This window comes from Nicotiana tomentosiformis, chromosome 1 (assembly GCF_000390325.3).
Source record: "Nicotiana tomentosiformis chromosome 1, ASM39032v3, whole genome shotgun sequence".
Taxonomy (NCBI): domain Eukaryota; kingdom Viridiplantae; phylum Streptophyta; class Magnoliopsida; order Solanales; family Solanaceae; genus Nicotiana; species Nicotiana tomentosiformis.
The window spans coordinates 12,315,512-12,337,470 of NC_090812.1; the positions used below are offsets into that span (position 1 = coordinate 12,315,512).

Here is a 21,959-nt window from a genome sequence, read left to right on the forward strand (position 1 = left end):
TAACTTTGAAACAGTTGATGGTTATCCATTGGCAAAAATATGTGTTAATCTAGCCCTAACTTGTCCCATAAAGTGGACCCCGTTTCAATGCTCGAGTTAATATGGTTATTTTATAGGAGTAAACGAAGTGATACAAATTGTAAGTAGTTAGGTAGAAAATAATAATAAATGAATAAGTGAGACGCGAAGTTTTGACTTAATTACATCACGAAGAAAAGTGCTTGAATTCATTGTTAAAAACACCCTAAACGACCAATTTAAGGTAACTCCTACAGTGCATGGTGAGGTAAACTCTCATGCAGACTTACAATTATAAAGAGACAAGGCCTAATAGTCTTATAGCTGCTGAGTATTTAATAACACGTAATAACTACCGGAGCCAAGACAAGTTTGGGGTAAGGTTTCACTTCCACTATGAATATGTAGTAATTTGTTATATTGTAAGTCATTACACTCATACCATAATCAAATTTGTTCGTTCATACGATATTCGTTCCAATATACGTTTTGTGTTTATCTGATTTAGTTGGATGGAAAGTCAATATTTACATGAGTTATTATGTTTAATTATGAGATAAACCAATTTTAATTTTACCTTAGCATGTTCGATTTGATATAATTGAATAAGGTCATTAATTTTGCACGTGCTTAAATGTTCGACCCGTGTGGGTTATCACATTCATTAATATTGTAGATACCATATGATTTTTTTTTATTTTCTGTTGCCTTCAAGTTACATGCAAATATAGTATTTAACTTTTAATTTACTTATCTTTTATCCCTTGTGTTAATCCCTTATTCTAACTCACTTATATAATTACTACTAGTAAACTTACCCGCGCTTTGCGCGGGGTTTAAAAAACATCAATAAAATTAAAAAAATTATCAAGTTAACAATAAATGTAGATATTATCCCTCTTTTTATGAGAAATAAAATCGCCAATAAATAAAATATATTTGGTTTAATTCATAAATTCAGTTCAATTGTAGCAAATAATCTATGTGATGTATAGTTATTTATATATTACCAATGAAGATTATTTAAGTTTTATTTAATTAAGAAAATCCAAGACTAATAAAAATAAAAACTAAAATTAAAATAAAAGTTGCATGGATTCTTAAAACTACTAACTACAGAAATAAAATAAATTAAATTATTGTTAGTTGTATATTGAGAATCTGAAAATTTTTATGAGAAAAAATACATACTTTCGGACAAAGGATTATTAGGAAGACCTCCTCCTCTTACCTTGCAACATAAATGTTAAAACTTTTATTCTGTTAGTTAAAGCATAACTTTTATGGGATACATTTAGTTGAGTAACTGCAATATTAAATTAGAGATAATGACATACTTTAAAGAATAAAATTCACCAAGCATTCACAGGACCATTCAATTTTTTTAATAAAAAAACTTTCAATAACACTTAAGAATATAAGAACCAAAATTAATTGTGTATAAATCCTAACATTAGAATAATGAGTATTGTTTGATAGTTAATTATGAACTTCAATAAGTTTTCAATCATCTATAGTATAACTCGAAAATCAAAAATACTTTATTCGTAAAGTTATTAACTCGTTGTTTAGTGATTTTTAAACTACTAAAAGTATAACATGTGATTTTCTTAATTAATTAGACTGTCACAACTCAATTTTACCTATAGGTCGTGATGGTGCCCAACACTACAGCTAGGCAAGCCAAGAAATAAATTAAACATATACCAATTATTTTCAGAATAATTTTCTAAGTAATTTTATTATTTTTCTAAAAATATTAAAGAAATTTGAAAAGATACTGATTAACTTAAATCCAAGAAAATAATACAAATTTTAAATTCTACCAATGTGTGTGCAAAGACCTGGTGTTACAAGTGTATGAGCATTTAGTAGATTATACAAAACTCTAAATACTGTCTGAAATAAAAATAGACAAAATAAAATGCAAGAATAGGCACTGGTAGCTGCAGAACGGCTCAGAAAGATAGCTCACCACTATGCCTCTGGATAACGTGGATGTGCGATGATAGGTCTTCTACTGGTGTCTGCCTCATATCCTGCACAAAAAGTGCAGCAAGTGTAGTATGAGTACATAAACAACGTGTACCCAGTAAGTATCAAACCTAATATCGAAGTGGTCGAGACGATATGATCGACTTTGACACTCACTAAGGGTCAACAATATTAAATAGAATAAAACAAAATTTATTTAACTCAACACGATTCACAAAGTCAACAATAATTTTATTTAATTAGCAGAAATAATTAAATTCCCTCAAATGCAATAATTCTCAATATATTAATTAAATTCCTTCAATTCTAATAAATTTTCAATTTATCAATTAGCTTTACATGATGCAATAAACTATCCAAGTATCGTATAATTATTATTATTAGGCACGATTTCTGCCGAGGTCGTACGACCCGATCCAGAGTGTCGTGTACACTGCCGAGGGACGTGCATCGCGATCCATAGATGCATCTATCCTGCTGAGGCGTTCGGTCTGCTCCACAAGAAATGAGTACATTTTCTTATGTACCTCCGGAAGGAGAGTACATTTATTATAAGATAAATTCGCGAGGAAGAATAATTTCTCTTAACAATTAATTAATTTAAACAGAAAATCAAGCATATGAGATTTCCATCCTTTAATATTTTTATCTAATAATTCACATATATATATATATATATATATATATATATATATATATATATATATATATATATATATATATATATCAAATAATATTAATTAAACAAAGAATGCAATTTACACAAGTAATTCATGCTTTAAGTTTTAAACTACCTGGATTTTAGTATTAATAGTAGCTACGCACGCACTCTGGTCTCCTCGTGCGTACGTATCCCCCATAATTAGCAACAATTATTACTTTAATTACCTATAGGATAATTTTCCTCTCACAAGATTAGACAAGAGACTTACCTCAATTTGCTCCAATTTAATCCACTAGAAAACCTTTTTCCTCGGTTAAACAACTCTCATTGGCTTGAATCTAGCCATAATAATTCGATACAATCACTAAAAATTATAGGAATCAATTCCATAAGAAAATACTACATCTTTTAATAAAAATCTAAAATTAATTAAAAAAAGTGTCTGTGGGATCCACATCTCGGAATCCGACAAAAGTTATGAAATCCGATAAATCATTCAATTACAAGTCCAACCATACCAGTTTCACTCAAACCTGACTCCGAATCGATACCGAAATCTCAAAAATTCGTTTCTATGAGATTTCTAAAAATTTCCCAAATTTCAATATCAAAACACTAATTAAATGGTGAAAACAATGATATATTCGTGTATATTGACCAAATCCGAGTTAGAATCACTTACCCCCAATGTCTTTTTCCTTGAAAATCTATCAAAAATCGCCTATGCTCAAGCTCCAATTTGTTAGAAATGGCGAATGGGACGAATGCCATCTTTTATAATTCTGCCCATGCAACTCTCGATCATGACCTCGATCCTCGGCCTCGATCGTGGTTCGATCATGGCCTCCATCGTGGTTTCGATCATGGCCTCGATCCCCGGCCTTGATCGTGGCTTCGATCATGGCCCTCGAGCCTTTGCCTTCAATCATGACCCTCGAGCCCTGCCTTCGATCATGACCCTTGATCATGGCCTCGATCTTGGGTCTCGATCCTGGGCCTCGATCTTGGGTTCGATCATAACCCAAAATTTCCAGCAGAAGAGAAAAATTGCAGCAGTTGTTTTAAGTCCAACTTTTGATCTGTTAACCATCCGAAACTCACCCGAGGCCCTCGGGCCCTCAACCAAATATACCAACAAGTCCTAAAACATCATACGAACTTATTTAAAATCTCAAATCACATAAAACGATGCTAGAACCACGAATCATGCTCCAATTTAAGCTTAATAAAACTTAAAATTTCCAACTTCTACATTCGATGTCGAAACCTATCAAATCAAGTCCGATTGACCTCAAATTTTGCACACAAGTCATAAATGACATAACAGAGCTATAAAAAAATTTAGAACTGAATTTCGACTCCGATATCAAAAAGTTAACTCCCCGATCAAACTTCCAATCTTAAATTCATATCTTAGCCATTTCAAGCCTAATTTAACTACGGGCTTTCAAATAAAATTCTGAACACGCTTCTAAGTCCAAAATTACCATACTGAACTGTTGGGATCGTCAAAATTCTATTTCGAGGTTATTTTCTCAAAATATTGACCGAAGTCAAACTTGGCCTTTTAAAGCCAACTTAAGGAACTAAGTGTTCCCATTTCAATCCAAACACTTTCAAATCACGAACCAACCATCCCCGTAAGTCATAAATCATTAAAAGCACGTATGAAAAATTTTATTTTAGGGAACGGAGTTTTAAAAGTCAAAATGATCGGTTGGGTCATTACATAGACTAACATTATATGTTAACTTAAAGTTTAGTACAAATTGTTAATGTCATATATTAATCCGTAGTGAGTTGAACGTTTGAATGTTTTTGGCACAAACTTCATAATACAAGTAAAGCTTTACGATGATGGTGGTGTAATTATCTTTGTTCCTCAAGAAATGTCACAACACCACACTTTTTTTGTGAGGCCATTCTTCTTCTGATCTCATCCTTATTTGCTTTGGTTTCTTCCTTTTTCTTTTGAACACCAAAAGTAAATAAATTTTTGAGTATTATAAAAACACAGAAAGAAACTGAGAATTTTGAAAAAGAGTATTAGAGTAAACATGTTATAAATTTACGAAACCCGTTTGAAGGAAATTTAAGGAGTTATGAGTGTTAGAAGATAAACAACTCTAGACAGGGAAAAACAGTTCAAAAAAAAGTTCATTGAAGAAAAGAAATAGAGGCAAAAATAATTAAGAACATATAGAAAAATGATAAATCTATATATAAGAGAAAAAGAAAAACACATTAGAATCTCACTTCGACATAGGAGAAAATCACGACTCAAAGTTATTGTAATTGCATAGTATAAATATATACAACAAAAAAATATATATCAAAATCTCTATGTATATTTGGATAAAATCACTACTTCAACTTATACAACATAAACCTAAAGATGACAAAATCAAAGACCATTAATGAGAATTGTGAAATAGGCTTTACTTCAATCTTCGCCTCATTATTTGACACTTCCTCTGAAACATTCTTCTTAAGATTCACATCTGTATGGAATATCTCCATGCATTTACCTTAAACAAACAACAAATAATATAGTTTAAACCATACCTTAGTATATTTTTTCTTTTTCACCCTACAACATTTGACATAGAGATAGCTCAAACCATTATAAGCAGAATATAAAGTTAGTATCAATGTTCAAAACATAGAATTCCTTATATAGGTGAATATGGAGGAATATATAATAAATTGTCATAAACATACGCATTAAAGATTTAGAGGTTATGAATATGAAAGGCATGTGAGTTATTCAAATTATCAAAAATATAGGTTATGAAGATAAAGAGGTGTGAGTTGTGAAGATAGAATTTTTAATATAAAAAAATAAAAAAATGATGACCCCCCCCCCCCCAAAGGAGAAAAAGATAAATATATTTCTTGGCTTAAGATAGGGGCCGCCTCACTTTTCTATTGCCCACTTTTATATATATATATCCTTACCGCAAAACTTCATTTGGCATATTTAAAAGTTCACTTTAACTTATAACATTTTCCTTACCACGATCCTTCGCGTGTATATTATTTGAGAATATTTAAAAATTTACTTTAATTTATAACCTACGTGTTATTAAGTGAAAAAAATTTAATTGTAAATTCTCATATGTGTTTTCCTCATTGATAACGCCCAACTCTAGTTCTAAATAGGATAAGCGGTTGCTCCAAATATAATCCGGTCTAAAAGCTCGGAGTCGAATCCCACAGAGAACTAAGGTTTAGCTATAATGTTCACTATCACCAAGAAGACAAATTTGAACAATTCCTAAATTATAAATATTAAGATTATTATATCTAATTAACTAGCAAATTAAAGTAGTAGATTAACAACTAAAGATATTAAGGGTTGGAGAAAAGATTAAGGAGGTCTAGAGTTATGATTTTCCCAATTATCATAATCCTTCCCTCTACGTCTTCTATAATTTCGCCTAAGTATTCTCTACCGATCGTAAGTACTTTGGGTGTTATAGCTCTTTCTCGAGCAACTACTACAATTTACTAGACGTATTCTCTCAAACTACGCTAGTTGTCACTAATTCACCGCTCACTACGATCGCACCAAGGTTTCGTTATCTATAATCTCGCCTCTAAACCCTCCGTATTGATCTCTCAAATACGTTAGGAGTGGTGTTGTTTAACAACTACCTGTCACGACCCAAAATCCCGCCACAGGCGTCGTGATGACACTTTGTCTCTAAGACTAGGTAAGCCGATTTTATAACAATTCAAGCCATTTTTTTTATATATAAACCAACATCGGAAATAATTATAAATATAATAACCTCCCAAGACTGGTAATACTGAGTCATGAACTCTAACTGAATACATGAAATGATCTTAAGGATCAAATACTCAATATTGTTTGATTAATAATTAATAGTACAATAAAATGAAAAGACTTCAAGGGATTGCGACGACCAAGTAGCTCTACCTTGAATCCTTGCGATCACACTTTAACTCTGTCCGAGTCCGATATCTCCAATACCTGGCTCTGCAAAAATATGTGTAGAAGTGTAATATGAGTACACCACGGTCGGTACCCAGTAAGTATCAAGACTAACCTCAGTGGAGTAGTGACGAGGTACAGTCGAGACACTCACTAGTGTAATAACCTATGCAATATAATATACAAAAATAATAAAAAATAAATAATAATGATGGCAACAATAATCAACCAGTGATATACACAACAGGGCGACAAAAACACCATAAATATTGCGCAACAAATAATGAATACAAGTACAACCAGTTAATCAAGTCCTTCCAATATAAATCTTTCGCCTATATATTTTTTAAATAGAAATCTTCATGATATAATACTTTCAAATAAATCTCTTTCAAATATAATTCCTTCAAATAAATATCTTTCAAATAAATCTCTTTTCGAATAAAAGTCACCCTCTGACACAACATTTCAAAATCATAAAATACGGATCTCGGCCCACTTTCATATTTCTACGGTACCTCATGCCAATTTCTCTATCAAAACCGCACGGATAACTCACGTGCCAAATATCATCATCATTTAACCACGGCACATCGTGCCCACATTTCATATCACAACTGCACGGACAATTGACGTGCCAATATCATCATTATTTACTCACGGCACTCCGTGCCCACATTTCATATCACAACTGCACGAACAGTTCACGTGCCAATATCATCATTATTTACTCACGGCACCCGTGCCCACATTTCATATCACAATTGCACAGATAGCTCACGTGCCAATATCATCATCATTTACTCACGACACCTCATGCCCATATTTCATTTCATAATCTGCCTGGAAATAACCACAGGCTCCCAATTTCAACATAGATCAGACTATTATCAATTTACCGACAACAAGATAAACTACACAAGGTATAAAAATAAACACAAGGAAAATCACAACATCACATGAAAATTATCAACGCAATAACCCCACATTATCACATATCATCCCTGACAATAGCCACATTTATCTCTCTTATAGCCACCCTTATCACTCATATAATAGCCTCCCTTATCCCTCCGCCCTGACAATATCAATAGCCACATTTATCGCTATTATAGCCACCCTTATCGCTCCGCACAAACAATATCCCAACACACGTAACAACAGTGAAATGCCACCCTTATACCCACATAATATCAACAGTGAAATGCCACTCTTATATCCTCAAAATAATAACTCAAATAACACAACAATTTATACGGAATATTATCACGACAACATAACAAAATCAATTCATATCACAATTTGCCCAATGGCCACAACCAATTTTAGAGATATAACAGAATTAATTAATTTCACAACAAATAGCCCAAGGCCCCACACAATGTGTATAACACCTTAAAATAACAACGGAGATGAAAAATACTTAGTATAGGGCAACACCTTCATTAATCCAAATTCTTGATAATTATATAACGCCTCAGTTTAAACTTATTTCATTAATTATTTGCAGATGAAAAATCCATAATATGATTATTTCCAGGAAATATCAAATCACCAAACTCACGGAATTTACATAAATATTCAAGTAAAAATCACATCAAATTGTCATATAAAAACAAATTCAACAAACAAAGATTGAGGCATGGCAAATAGATGATTTAATAAATGCCAACAATTATCCAATTTACTACACAATAATGCATAAGACTTTAACCCAATAAAATTTGCACATATAAGCCAAGTACGTACTCGTCACCTCGCGCACACAACTTTTCACATTTCACAAATGGCACATAAGATTCGATGCCTAAGGGGTAATTCCCCCACTCAAGGTTAGGCAAGACACTTACTTTTTTGAAGTTAGGCCGATATATCATTTTGCTTGAATTGACCTCCGGACAGCTCAAATATATCCAAATTAATTTAATTCAATCAATACTAATTATAGGAATTAATTCCATATAAAAATACTAATTTTCATAAAAAATTCAAAATTTAACTCAAAAATCGCTCGTGAGGCCCATATCTCAGAATTCGACGAAACTCACAAAATCCGATAATCCATTCAATTATGAGTCCGCCCATACCAATTTTATCAAATTCCGATAACAACTCGGCCTCCAAATCTAAATTTTTCGTTTTTGAAAGATTTTGCAAAAATCCCAATTTCTTCCATTTAAATCTGAATTAAATGATGAATATAACCATGGATTTATGAAATATAATAACTTTTAGATATAGGTCACTTACCCAAGTTGAAATCTTGAAGAAATCCTCAAAATCGTCCAAGAACCGTGCTCCAAAAATTCAAAACGAAATGAAGGAAATGATCATTTTTTATCCTTAAGTTTTTGCCCAAAAAATACTATTTTGGTTGCTAAAAGTCCAATCCCGTCACTAAAAGAGTCAAATCTGGTCGCTAAAGGTGTGCACCAGAACTATTTACACCAACAGTTTTGTTTTCACTAAAAATGCTCTAACTCCATCATACGAATTCGGAATTCGACGATTCTTATTTCTATGAGTCACAAATAATAATACAAACCTACTCGTTTAATCGAAACCCAATTCGGAGCTCATTTGCTCAATGCGATACCAATTTTGCTCGTTAAATAATTAGCTCATGTTTCGCGCTAAAACCCAACCGTGACTTGATGGAATTGGACCAAACTTTCCAGATCACTCCTATAATTTATTATCAAAATTCTGAAAGTCTCGGAATCAAATTTTGATCTCTAAAACTAAAAATGGACCTTTGGATCATTACATATTTATGCTGAAAACATCAAACTCTTCCAAAACTCTTCCCCAACAGTCTGTAGTGTATCAACCATAATTTTTTGTACTTAACTCCAATTGCTAAACGGTTTAAATTTCTACAAACTAGATACAAAGGGCTACAACTTTCATGTTATACTCGTTGCCCATCTCCTTATAGATTGTGAGCTATAAGCTCTCAAAATCCGCCCTGTGCAGCGAAAATTTCTGGCGATGCACACTGATGTAGCCAAAATCTGCAGTACCAGCTTCAGTCAATCAATCATAACTTATTGTATAAATGTCCGAATGATAAATGGTTTATTATTATGAAAACTAGAATTAAAGGGCTACAACTTTCATGTTTTGATAGTTTCCAGATTCCTTATAGATTTCGAGATATAAAATTCCAAAATTAGCTTTACGCATCAGAAATTTCGCACATTGCTGTAAAAATAAATCAGCAACTAAAATTGATCCGAAATCACTCCGAAACTCACCCGATCCCCTCGGGACCTCAACCCAATACACCAACAAGTCCTAAAATATTATACAAATATAGTTAAAACCTCAAATCATATAAAACAACGCCAAAACAACGAATCATACCACAATTCAAGCTTAACAAACTTAAGAATTTCCAACTTCTACATTCGATACCGAAACCTATCAATTCAATTCCGATTGACTTCAAATTTTGCATACAAGTCATAAATGATATAACGGATCTATAAAATTTTCAGAACTGGATTCCGAATTCGATATCCAAAAGTCAACTCCCTGGTCAAACTTCCCAAAAAATCAACTTTCGTCATTTCAAGCAAAATTCACTACGAACTTCCAAAAAAAAATTCGGACATGCTCCTAAGTCCAAAATTACCATACGGAGTTATTGGAATCATCAAAACTTTATTTCTGAGTCGTTTACACATAATTCACCATCTGGTCAATTATTTCAACTTAAGCTTCCAAAACAAGAATTGTTCTTTCAATTAAATCCTGAATCATCCGAGAACCAAACTTGACCACCCTCGCAAGTCATAATACACATTTCAAAGCTGTTCGAGACCTTAAGCCACCGAACGGAACATAAATTCTTAAAATGATAAATCGGGTCGGTACACTACCTAAATGCGTATTCTCTCTCGAGCATTATATACACTAAATAGGCACAGTTTATTGGGAGCTCTTCAATCAACAACAACGAAAATATAGTTGAATAAGTAGAGAAAAATCAAAGGCAAATCTATATTAAACGTAGTAGAAAATCTTCCTCTAATAAGTTCCATCAAACCCTAGATTGTAAAGTTTAGCTACTCATAAATATATCAACAATCATCATGATGTTCAAAGACATTAAACTACAAAGTAAGGAGATAAACAGAGGGAAAACTCGTTTGATTCTCACTGCACAGTGCTCTGTAGCCTTTTTCTTCTTCCAAAATAGTGTCCCACCTTTTCTTAACTCGTTTGGGGAGTATTTATATGTTTTGGCCGAAATCTCTCAGTCCAAATCCGGGTTGAAGTCCTTTAACCCGCGACTTTTAATTACTGATCTATAGACCTCGCGAGGCCAGGCTTATAGCGCGGCCAGCCTAGCTACAGAGCTGGCTACGCCAGGCCTGTAGCGCGATCAAGCTGGCTATAGAGCTAGCTTTAATTGGTTTGTAGCACGGATTGGGTACTTGATGCTTTTGTGCTCTTTTCTTGTATTCTTTGTCCTCTTCTTGTGTAACTTTCATTCGACTCTTTCTTCCGATGCTCCTACACATAAAATAACACAATTTAGCTCAAATGTCACATAATTAATCACTAAACCAACAAAATATATGGCGAGTAATGTACTAAAAGTATAGCATTTTGACCGCATCACCATCCCACACTTAAACGTTGCTCGTCCTCGAGTCAACCACCAATTCACATTAACCTAGAGCACTTTATTTTCTTTTAGCACATCCGAAGCACATCATACATATGACTACGGTTGATAACAACAATTAAACTTTAGCATATGCCTTTAACACACACTTCCCTTTACTTTATGTCATACTTTACAAATTTATTCAATACAAAGCAACATGTTTATAACAATCTTAGCCTCACGAGGCGACTCAGTATCACAATGCATTAATGGCTTAAACACTTAACATCATAGAGAAATCTAATAACGTCACTATCCCTCATAAAATCATGTGCCCTCGCAACAAGAACAAAAGAGTAAGTCGAATCCACACATCAAATGTTAAAATATATTTTAAGGACTCACATAAATCAAAAAAATTCCTCACTCTCACAAAGAAATCACATGCATGCACAAAGTACCACATGCTTGCCCATTATGTAAACCTTTACTAATGTGGGTTTGCTCGATCTAAAATCAATTATGACTTTTTATGATTGTAATGTGGGCTAAAGGACGGGTAGGTTAAATTTAGGAATAGTGACTAATCCTCACAAGCACTTTAACATATCACAAAATTAACTTTAAGCGCATTTTACTTCGACCCAATTGCAATTTTACAAACAAGATCACCCCCCAAAAAATCCTATCTTTCTTTAAGCACTACTTTACTTTTATACCCCGTTAGCAAGAACAAGACAATAATTTATTCATCTATATTTTTCCTTCTTTTATTCTCTTCTTTTTCTACTATTATTTTTTCCTTTTCAGTTTTCGCTAGTGGTGTATTATTTTACAAAATAAGTACACCCTTCTTTCTTTCATTGGTTCCACTCAAAAGCCATCACACACTTAGTCCTTACTTATTCTAGCGCTCATTTCACAGTTAAAGTGCTTTAAGAGGTAAAATGATCAAAATAATGTCAATTAAGAACAAAAGGGTATATGCTCGTAATGTGGGTGCCAAATAAAAATCTATAGGCTCAAAAGGGTTTACTAGGGATAGATTTTATTTGTGATAAGCATTAAGCTCAAAAAGATCAAAGAATGCCTAAAATTATTTTTCAAATCAAGCAAAGCCTAGGATTTCGCTTCAACTCACATGCCGGACAAATTCTAGACTCAGTCACAATGACATGAACTACACATGAAGATCTCACAATACATGGCACATGATTAATTAAGGGCGGTTTCATTCCAACTCTCAAACAATTGCAGGTATTCACAGAGCCACTGAATATTAAGCATCAAGCACAAAGTGATACAAGTCAAGAAAATGAGTTCTAGGCGTCAATAAACATGTTATCTATTCAACAAGGTATCATAAGCATTTTCAAGCCGTAGGGAAGGTACTACGCATGCTAGAGCCTAAATATACTACTATCAAACTAGTCAAAGGCGCCTAGCAAATCTCATTTTTGCTCATCCTTTTATCCCCTAAATCTTACTCTACTCTAAAGATAAAAAAAATAAAAAATACTACCCGGTTAAACTACATCCCATAAAAAAGAAGCACAAAGAAAAATCACGAGGGATTATTACTACCTAAATAATAAAAAGACATTTTTTTTTAATTTTTCAGTTTTTCAATTTTTTTTTTTGGTGCTTTTGGTCAGACTTTAAACCCCTCAAAAAAACTGCTTAGAAGATCCATCTGGGGAAAAGTTCAATATTTTTTATTTTTCTAAAAAAACATTATTCAGTTAAACAATTCAGTTAAACTAACACAGCTAAAATAGTATAGAAAATCACCCACACAATCCCCTCACTCCACACTTAAAATTGCCCACTGTCCCCAATGCACATCATACTAATAAGAGGGTAAAAGAAACTCTTTGGTAGACCAAAGGCCGAAGCACTAGCAGCTCATGGGGGACTCATGCCTGGTCCTTCGTGCAGCTACCCCACACTTAGTTTCAACCATCTGGTTTGATGATGCACCCTCCCAATAGCATACTCCTAGAAAATAAAAAAAGAGCGACATTGCAAAACCATTACAATTAAAATAAATAATAAATAAAAAATTAGTAAAGTTGGGTTGCCTCGCAAACGCTTGATTTAACGTCGCGGCACGACGTGAATCACTTTCTGCCTCTACTTCGAACTTATAAATTGGACTTCGAGTTTTGATTATGCTCTATGATCATGCTCTTGGGGCGATACAAATTGTTGCAAGCCAAAAATTAAATGATTCTTTATGCACTTTTTGGCTTTCAACCAATGAGTGTCACTTTGCCTGGACGACCTTGAAATTTTCATAATATAGGTCTCATCTACCTCTTCCTTTGACTCTTGCATTGGCTCATACAAATCAATTTCCATTTCACCATCTGGACATAATGTAGAGAAGCATTTGGAATGAGGTCCAACGCGCTCAAATACATGAACTTCAAGATTTTTAACCTGCTCAACACCAATCACACTAGAGTCAACTAAATTTGTATCTTCAACGTCACTGGTTGTCTCTAGTATTACTTCTTCAACATCAGCATTCTCAAATTCTAGTTGGTTAGATTGTTGGTGTTCTACTCTGACCTCCTCCATTCGAACCTCAATTTCGGTATCTAATTCATGCTCTTCTTGGCTACTATCCACAATATTGGCTTGTTGAGCATTAAATGCTTCAACTAGTTGACTCAGTTGTGCCTCCAGGTTGCGAATAATAGCATATTGCCTTTGTATTTGCAGTTGTTTTCTCGTTATTTTATTCCACATGGGACCTTAGCATATCCTTGATTTCTTTCAGATCATCATCCCTGGGTTCTTTGTTCCTATTAACTTCACAAGAAAAAAAAAGAACCATCAAAGTAAGGGGTTTGGGGAAGATGAGAAATATAAGCACAACCATGAAAGTGACCATATTGACCGCCACACATATCACACACATTCCACATATAAGATTGAGTTGGTGCACATAACTCATTCTCGAAAATATTTTGATAATTTTGCCATGGGTGGTTTCCTCCATATTAAGCATTAGGAAGATCAGTAGTAGAATTACCAACATCAAAACTCTCACAATTCCAAGATGCCATGCCTCTCAAATCAAAAATAAATTTTTTTTTAAAAATCAAATACTGAAAAATAAAATAAAAGTTCAAACTTGAAACCTAGCAATATGTACACATATAACTACACCGTTAGTTTCCCGGCAACGGCACCAAAATTTGATCACGCCCAACTCTAGTCCTAAATAGGATAAGCGGTCGCTACAAATATAATCCGGTCTAAAAGTACGGAGTCGAATCCCACAGAGAGCTAAGGTTTAGCTACAACTACTCACTATCACTAAGAACACAAGTTTGAACAATTCCTAAATTATAAATATTAAGATTATTATATCTAATTAACTAACAAATTAAAGTAGTAGATTAACAACTAAAGATATTAAGGGTTGGAGAAAAGATTAAGGAAGTATATAGTTATGATTTTTTCAATTGTCAGAATCTTTCCCGCTACGTCTTATATAATTTCGCCTAAGTATTATATACCGATCGTGAGTACTTTGGGCGTTGTAGCTTTCTCTCGAGCAACTACTACAATTTACTAGACGTATTCTCTCGAACTACGCTAGCTGGCACAAATTCACCGCTCACTACGATCGCACCAAGGTATCGTTATCTCTAATCCCGCCTTTAAACCCTCCGTATCGATCTCTTAAATATGTTATGAGTGGTGTTGTTCAATAACTACCTAAATATGTACTCTCTCGAGCAATATACACAATAAATATGCACAGTTAATTGAAACTCTTCAATCAACAATAACGAAAATATAGTTGAACATGTAGAAAAAAATCAAAGGCAAATCTATATTAAACGTAGTAGAAAATCATCTTCCAATAGGTTCCATCAAACCCTAGATTATAAAGTTTAGCTGCTCATAAATATATCAACAATTATCATGATGTTCAAAGATATTAAACTACAAAGTAAGGAGATAAGCGGAGGAAAAACTCGTTTGATTCTCGCTCCATAGTGCTCCGTAGCCTTTTTCTTCTTTCAAAATAGTGTCCCGCCCTTTCTCAACTCGTTTGGGGAGTATTTATATGTTAGGTCCGAAATCCCTCAGTCCAAATCCGGGTTGGAGTCTTTTAACCCGTGACTTTTAATTATTGGGCTATAGACCTCGCGAGGCCAGGCTTGTAGCGCGGTCAAGTTGGCTATAGAGCTGGCTTTACTTGGCCTATAGCACGATTTGAGTACCTGATGCTTCTGTGCTCTTTTCTTGTATTTTTGTCCTCTTTTTGTGCAACTTTCATTTGACTCTTTTTTTCGATGCTCGTACATATTAAACAACATAATTTAGCTCAAATATTGCACAATTAATTACTAAACCAATAAAATATAGGGCGATTAATGTACTAAAAGTATATCATTTTGGCCGAACATCACTCATAAATTATGGATTGCTTTGGACTACTTAACATACGAAAATAAGCATATAAGTAGCCCAAATTCTGACATCACTTTTAAGTTTTTTTTGTTAAAGACAATTTTAACAAGAATATAAAAATTAAATATTAATATTCTCTTTCGGGTAAGCAGTAATATTTTTACTCCTTATTACAAAGTAATGCAGTTGTATAACTAACACTGTGATCACGATCCAAACAATTGCAAAATTCCCTTCTCATGGGAAAATATAGAATAACTGGGGCTGCACGCAAGAAATTTAAAGGAATATATATATTTTTTCTTTCTTCTCACTCTTTTTTAGTGAACTTGAATAGAAAAAAAGGTTGGTACATTTTTGTGACTTTCTCTTCCTCTTACATTTTCACAAATACGACAAAAATAAGGTCATAATTCCCGAAAAGATTTATACCTATTTATTTTCGCTTACCTTTTATAGAACCAAATTTACTTGTATTTCTAGTTGGGGTTAAATTTTTTCATTTTTTCGGTTTAAATGTAAGGGTTACATTATTATTATTATGAAAAAAGAAAAAGAAAATAATCAAGGGCAACTTGGGTAAAACCAGTGCAGATTACGATAACTCGCTGCTAAACGCACACTAGCCGAGCACCGAATCACTTTACCCCACATATAAAAACCCTTCCCTGATAGTCCAATTTCTCTCACCCTTCATATTTTCTCTCTCTTCGATCGTTCAATCAAATCCCTCGCTCTCTCAAACTCCCCATTTCGCTCTCTGCTCTCACTACTCGTTGAAAAACCCTAGGCATTAACTGTTGCTGATCCCTTCGCGATGATTCCTTTCACCTCCACTGCTTCTTCACAGATTCGGTTTCTGCTCAATAGCCTGAACGCTTCCAACTCTGACACTGTTTTCCATGAGCTCCGTCAGGTACTATAAACCATAGCATTCAGTGAATGTGTGGTTATTTTACTTTTTGATAAGGAGTGAATGTGTGGTTATATATGCATTTAAAGTCGATTATTGCTTGTTTCTTTCTCCGATTGGATTTTTTTGTGTAACTCATGTAGCCCCTCCCACTGTAACTTTTTAGAAATATGTTTGCATTGGTGTACTGGGGAATAATTGGTATTAATAACTGGAAACTGGAAAAGAACGATTTTCAAGGTTAGGTAGTCGGGTTAATTGCACTTCTTGAGTAACGGCTCATCTGAATACACCCAAATTGGATATTTTATTATTAGATAAATTACTTAATTGGATTATTATATGTATAATACCTGTTTGTGTGTCATTATACATGCATTTACAGTCGGATTCTTGGTTAATTATTTCGCAGATTGGATTTTTGTTTCCTCTTTGTAGCGTCTGTTGTTGCATTGTAACTTTTGTATACATATTTTGCATTGATGTAGTGGGTGAACTGTGAGCATTGAAAGGATCATCTTTGAGCTGATGTAGTTTGATTACTTATAAAAAATGGTGATGTAGTTTTGAATTTGTTCTAATAAGACTTATAGAAAGAAATATTTTTTTTTGATAAGGGAGGTGATATTGTTTTGATAAATTGCACTTCTTGAGTAGTGGGTTCTCAAATATCCAAAATCGGAATTTCCATTTGTTTTTGTAAATTCTGCAGAAAGGACCTCACTCCGTTCAAAAAGGGGAGCCACTTTGTCTTTGTTTGTTATGACTAGAAACTCGTTATGGTTATGCGTCTATATAGAAAAGATGTGGGGTGTGGGGGTTTCACGCGTTTTTTTTTATGAATATAATCGATCAAAATTCCATTGATTGTAGCTAGTGATTGCCCAGGTCAGTGTGTGATCACCGAGGGGTGCCGAATACCCCTGGCCGGTTCCGTTGGGTAAGTCCAGGAGCTGGTTTGGGGAATCACGGGGCTTTATTTATTCGGGGTGGGGTGGGGGACTTGATTATGATATTGAATAATTGATAGAATTGAAATTTCATAGAAGGATGACCGAGTCCACAAAATCTTTTCATACCCGCACATGTGGCTGAATATATAAGGAAGGTCACACAACCTGAATACTTAGATTCACTTAAGTGGACAATATGTATAATCCACAATATAGAAACCCATCTGTGTGTAGTCATACATGCATTTATAGTCAATTTCACAGTTGTTTCTTTCACATATTGTTTCCTTTTTGTAACTTCTGTTGTGTACTGTTATAGATATGTTTGCACTGAGATAGTGGTCGAATAATTGGCTATTACAAACAATGGTCTTAAGGATATGTAGTTGCCTAGAATTTCAATTCTTGAGCAATGGGTTTTGCTTTAAATATCCAAAATTGGAATTTTCATCTGTGAATACTGTTAGTAAATACTTAATTGGACTATATGTATTTTTATATATCAGGTGCAAGAGAACCATAGAAAACACTATCTCTAGCTGCACTAAATTGCCCCTCTTGAGCAATGTGGTTTTGCTTTTAATACCCAAATTTGGATTTTTCAGTTGTGAAAATTGTTACTAAAATTTATGTAATTGGACTATATAGCGTAGCCGGTTTGTCCCTTTTTGTAAGTTGGGTTAGAGAGAACTGTCAGTGATTTCCATTCTGTGGTTGCGCTAAACTGCCCTTCTTGAGTAATGTATGTTTGACCAAATATTCAAAATTTGACATTTTTTATTGTACTATATGTATTTACTTTATCAAAATATTCGTACTATAAGTACCTCTATATAGAGATTTCATATATTTTTATGCATCTGGTGCCAGAGAATCGTGGTGATCAGAAAGCATGAACTTTGGTCATTGGGTAAAAGGATTTCTAAGTTTTGGGTATTTTAGCGTAGTTTCCATGCGGAAGCAGATGCATTTGAGCACCATGAGTTTTTCCCTGTTTAAACCTTGAATCAATGGGGATAATATGTGTCTGTGACATCATTTTGGTTTGGGTAATTAGAATGAGGATTTGTATTATAAGAGAAAAGGAAATAAGGATTCGAAATGCCTTGCCTATCATAAAAGGGGATTCAAACTTTTTCTAGCATAACTAATTTTTGGATTTCTTTTCCTTTATTAAGTGATATTATTCATGAGGATATTGGCTTTTATGAATACAAGATTCGATTTCCTATTTTGCTTTTACCATTTCATCTTTTTGATTGGTGAAGTAGGAGATTAATTTGTTTCCTGTTCTTATATATGGCATATCTGCACTGTGCTTCTTCCCTTTTGGGTAATAAGAGTGGGATAAGAAGTATAAGCTAACTATTAAATTAGGACAGTTGGCTCTGAATGCCTTCTATTACCTTTTTTTGGTAAAAGATAAGGGTGCTAAGAGTGGAATATGCTCAGGTTTATGTTTTCCCCTTTTTATAAGATACTTAAATGTTCCGTTGTGCAATTTCCAATCATCAATGTGCTAGATATTTGAACATCCATCTCCTTTTAGAGCTCGAATATTTTTGTTGGTTTTTCGTTCTCTATGTTCTTAACTTATCCTGCCATATTTGGGTAACAGGAATTTTTTTTTTTGGGGGGGGGGGGGGGGGTTGCAACATAGGCAATCATATAATAATCGGTAAAGGGAAATTAACTATTAAATGGGAAAGGGCCTTGGTGGCAAAATTGTCTTTTGTGGATGTACCGATGACAAATTGCCGTTTTTGGACGTACGAATCAAAAAAATTGTCTTTCCTGGATGAGGTTTCATTGTTTCACTAGCTATATACCATGCATCAAGTTATAGTATCATTGTTGCGTAAATTGTGAGAGTCAGTTCTTTGTTCTCAAAGTAAGCTTGAGGCATACTTATGCTCTGAAGTTAGATGTAATACAGGCTAGGTGTTTCATCCGTTTAAGTGACATTTTGAATCAGGAACCAAGATTCAGAGGTGCACACTTGCATTTTTTTCCAATTGGAAGGAGGGTATTTTTTCTCCCAGTAAACTCTTCTTTTGCTATTAAATCACTTACATATCTTCAAAAAAAGCTACATCTATTCGAACACTTTTTTTGCACAATACATTTAAAAACTTCTTTCCCGAAGTGGTTCAAAGAACTCATAGAGTAACTGTGTATTGCTTTCTTTCCTGAATGTCCATTAAGTGCATGCATGGCTGCTTTGGTTTTTCTGGATTACATTGCGCCAATAGTAGCACTAGTGTTGGTAAAAGCGAAAAGTGCAAAAAAGGGATAATGTTCGTGGATCTTGAAGTGGAAAGCATGAGTGAAGCGCACAATTTTGTGAAAAATTTATACTTCTTAAAAAACAATTTATGAATTTTTTTGAATACTAAACTTATATAGTGCTGTAGTTATATTCAAATTGCAATTTAAACGACATCGAACATACAATAATGCCGATATTAATTCAACTTCTCGAAGTTGAGATTTAATGAACTACTGCTTCTCATTGGAATCTCTTTGCGCTTTATTATTTGAAGCTCACGCTTCTCTAAAGTGTTAAAGCGAAGAAGCGGTAAGTTTTAATAACATTGAGTACATCGTAGTAATTAATTGAATAAGACATAATCCAAACATTTAGGAGCTGCTGCATAATACGGAACTGGCAATTGACACACACCTCTCGTTTTCTAAGGTAACAGCAATTTGCCAACTCTTTTACCTGTTATTTTATACTAGTTAGCTTCCCAAGTGCACCATAATTTCCACATACATAGGTGCAATTGTTTTTCAATTGCGTCACTGGTAAAATGCAAGTTCTCCTGAAATATGCCGTCAATATTTCTGTATGAATTCTCTTTTTTTTTTTGATAATATAAACTTGAACATGAAGGTGTCTTCTTTTCTCGTCAGAACAATTAATATTGCTTTAAATAGCTTTACATTTTTGTTCTTTCCTTTTAAAGATAAGAATAACCACCTTTTTTTTTTGAAATCTACGTACTGCTTGATATAGTTAGAAGCAGAGTTGCTTTTCAAAAAGAACTATTTCTACTTTGGCACTGGATGTCTTCTCACTATTTTTGAAGATTATGTGATTTCTTTCACATAATCTCTTAAGGAATTAGACTGTGCCATTTATCTTTCATTCCCAATTTCTTTGAGATGCAAATTTTCATCTTCGGTGTCACTCTTTTTAATTAATGCTTTTTACTCAGAAGTTCTTCATCTCTCTTCTTGATGCTGTTGTAGTCAATAAGCAGTTGAGGTCATCTGAAGTTAGTAATCTAGCAACCGAGATTCCATCTTGGGTTCTCCTCACCTTATATGGCATGCTACTAAGACTACCTAGGTTCCGTATGTTACTCTAGAGCATAGAAGGTTGGGCAGGAGAAGTAGATTTGCTTGAGAGAACAAGATTTCCAAGTATATATGATCTTTTATTGTATGTTTCCCAATTATCATTGAACTTGTGCGCCTAGACGTAAGCTCTAAATGATGTTTAAATATACATGCCGAATTTCTGTTGGCCCAATTTTTGTTGTTACTTTGGAGTGTTTGTTTCGGTATTCTACTATTTATAATAGTGGAAGTGCTGTCCTTTTCTTCTCCACGTTCCTTCGTCTTTGTTGGGGAAGTATGTTCTCGACCTTTAACTGGTATCTTCTTTTCGTTAATCATATGAAAAGCATGATAATTTTGACTGGTATTGCAATTTCATCTCAAAATGATGCTTTATAGTTAACTTATAAATCTGGAATACATAATTGGGAAGCCAACATGCATTAGGCTCCTACTTGTGTTTTTAAATTTGTAGGAGTCAAATTCTTATTGTCACCATTTTAAAAAATGGCTTAAGTTCATCTTCTGTAATTTTGTTTAATCTATTTAACCCCCTCAATTGCCCATAGAGTGCTGTTTTAGAAGTCATTGCTTTCCAATTTAGGGATGTTATTATTTCATTTTTACTGTGAGAGGATAGTTTTTGGTGTACATATTACAACTGGTGCAATCAAGCTTTGAGTCTTATTTTATCCAAGGGTGGCACAAATGAGGGCTGGTCAAACATAAAGCAGCACTTTGGTCCTCTATACTGGCAGCAATTTGGTGGGTCATATGGAGGGAAAGGAACCTGAGAATTTTTGATGACAAGGAGTACATAGTTAGCCTTAAGCAGAAATGTCTCTCTGTGCTCCTTTTTTGGTGTAACATGGCTAGAATCAATGTTAATGACGTAGACGCCATGATAGATTTTATTAGTAATCTGCATAGTTTGTAATTGGGTTGTTCTTACCAACCAACACTCTCTTTATCTGTTTTTTCTGATAATACTATTCTCCCATTACTTATAAAAAATGTTTGAGCCTTAGTTATCAAGTCCTATTAGACCTCCACATGTCCTG

General features: G+C 33.8%; 1 protein-coding gene across 2 annotated transcripts in view; it reads left to right on the plus strand.

Annotated features, from left to right (window-relative positions):
* Positions 1-16,363: 16,363 nt before the first annotated feature.
* LOC104120949 (uncharacterized) overlaps positions 16,364-21,959 on the plus strand; it is a 32,101-nt gene continuing 26,505 nt past the window's right edge. For both annotated transcript variants that reach the window (XM_009632828.3, XM_009632829.3), the window contains exon 1: positions 16,364-16,603. In XM_009632828.3, the coding sequence (XP_009631123.1) occupies positions 16,505-16,603 (99 nt within the window). In that variant the 5' untranslated portion in view covers positions 16,364-16,504. The remainder of the gene's footprint in view (positions 16,604-21,959) is intronic.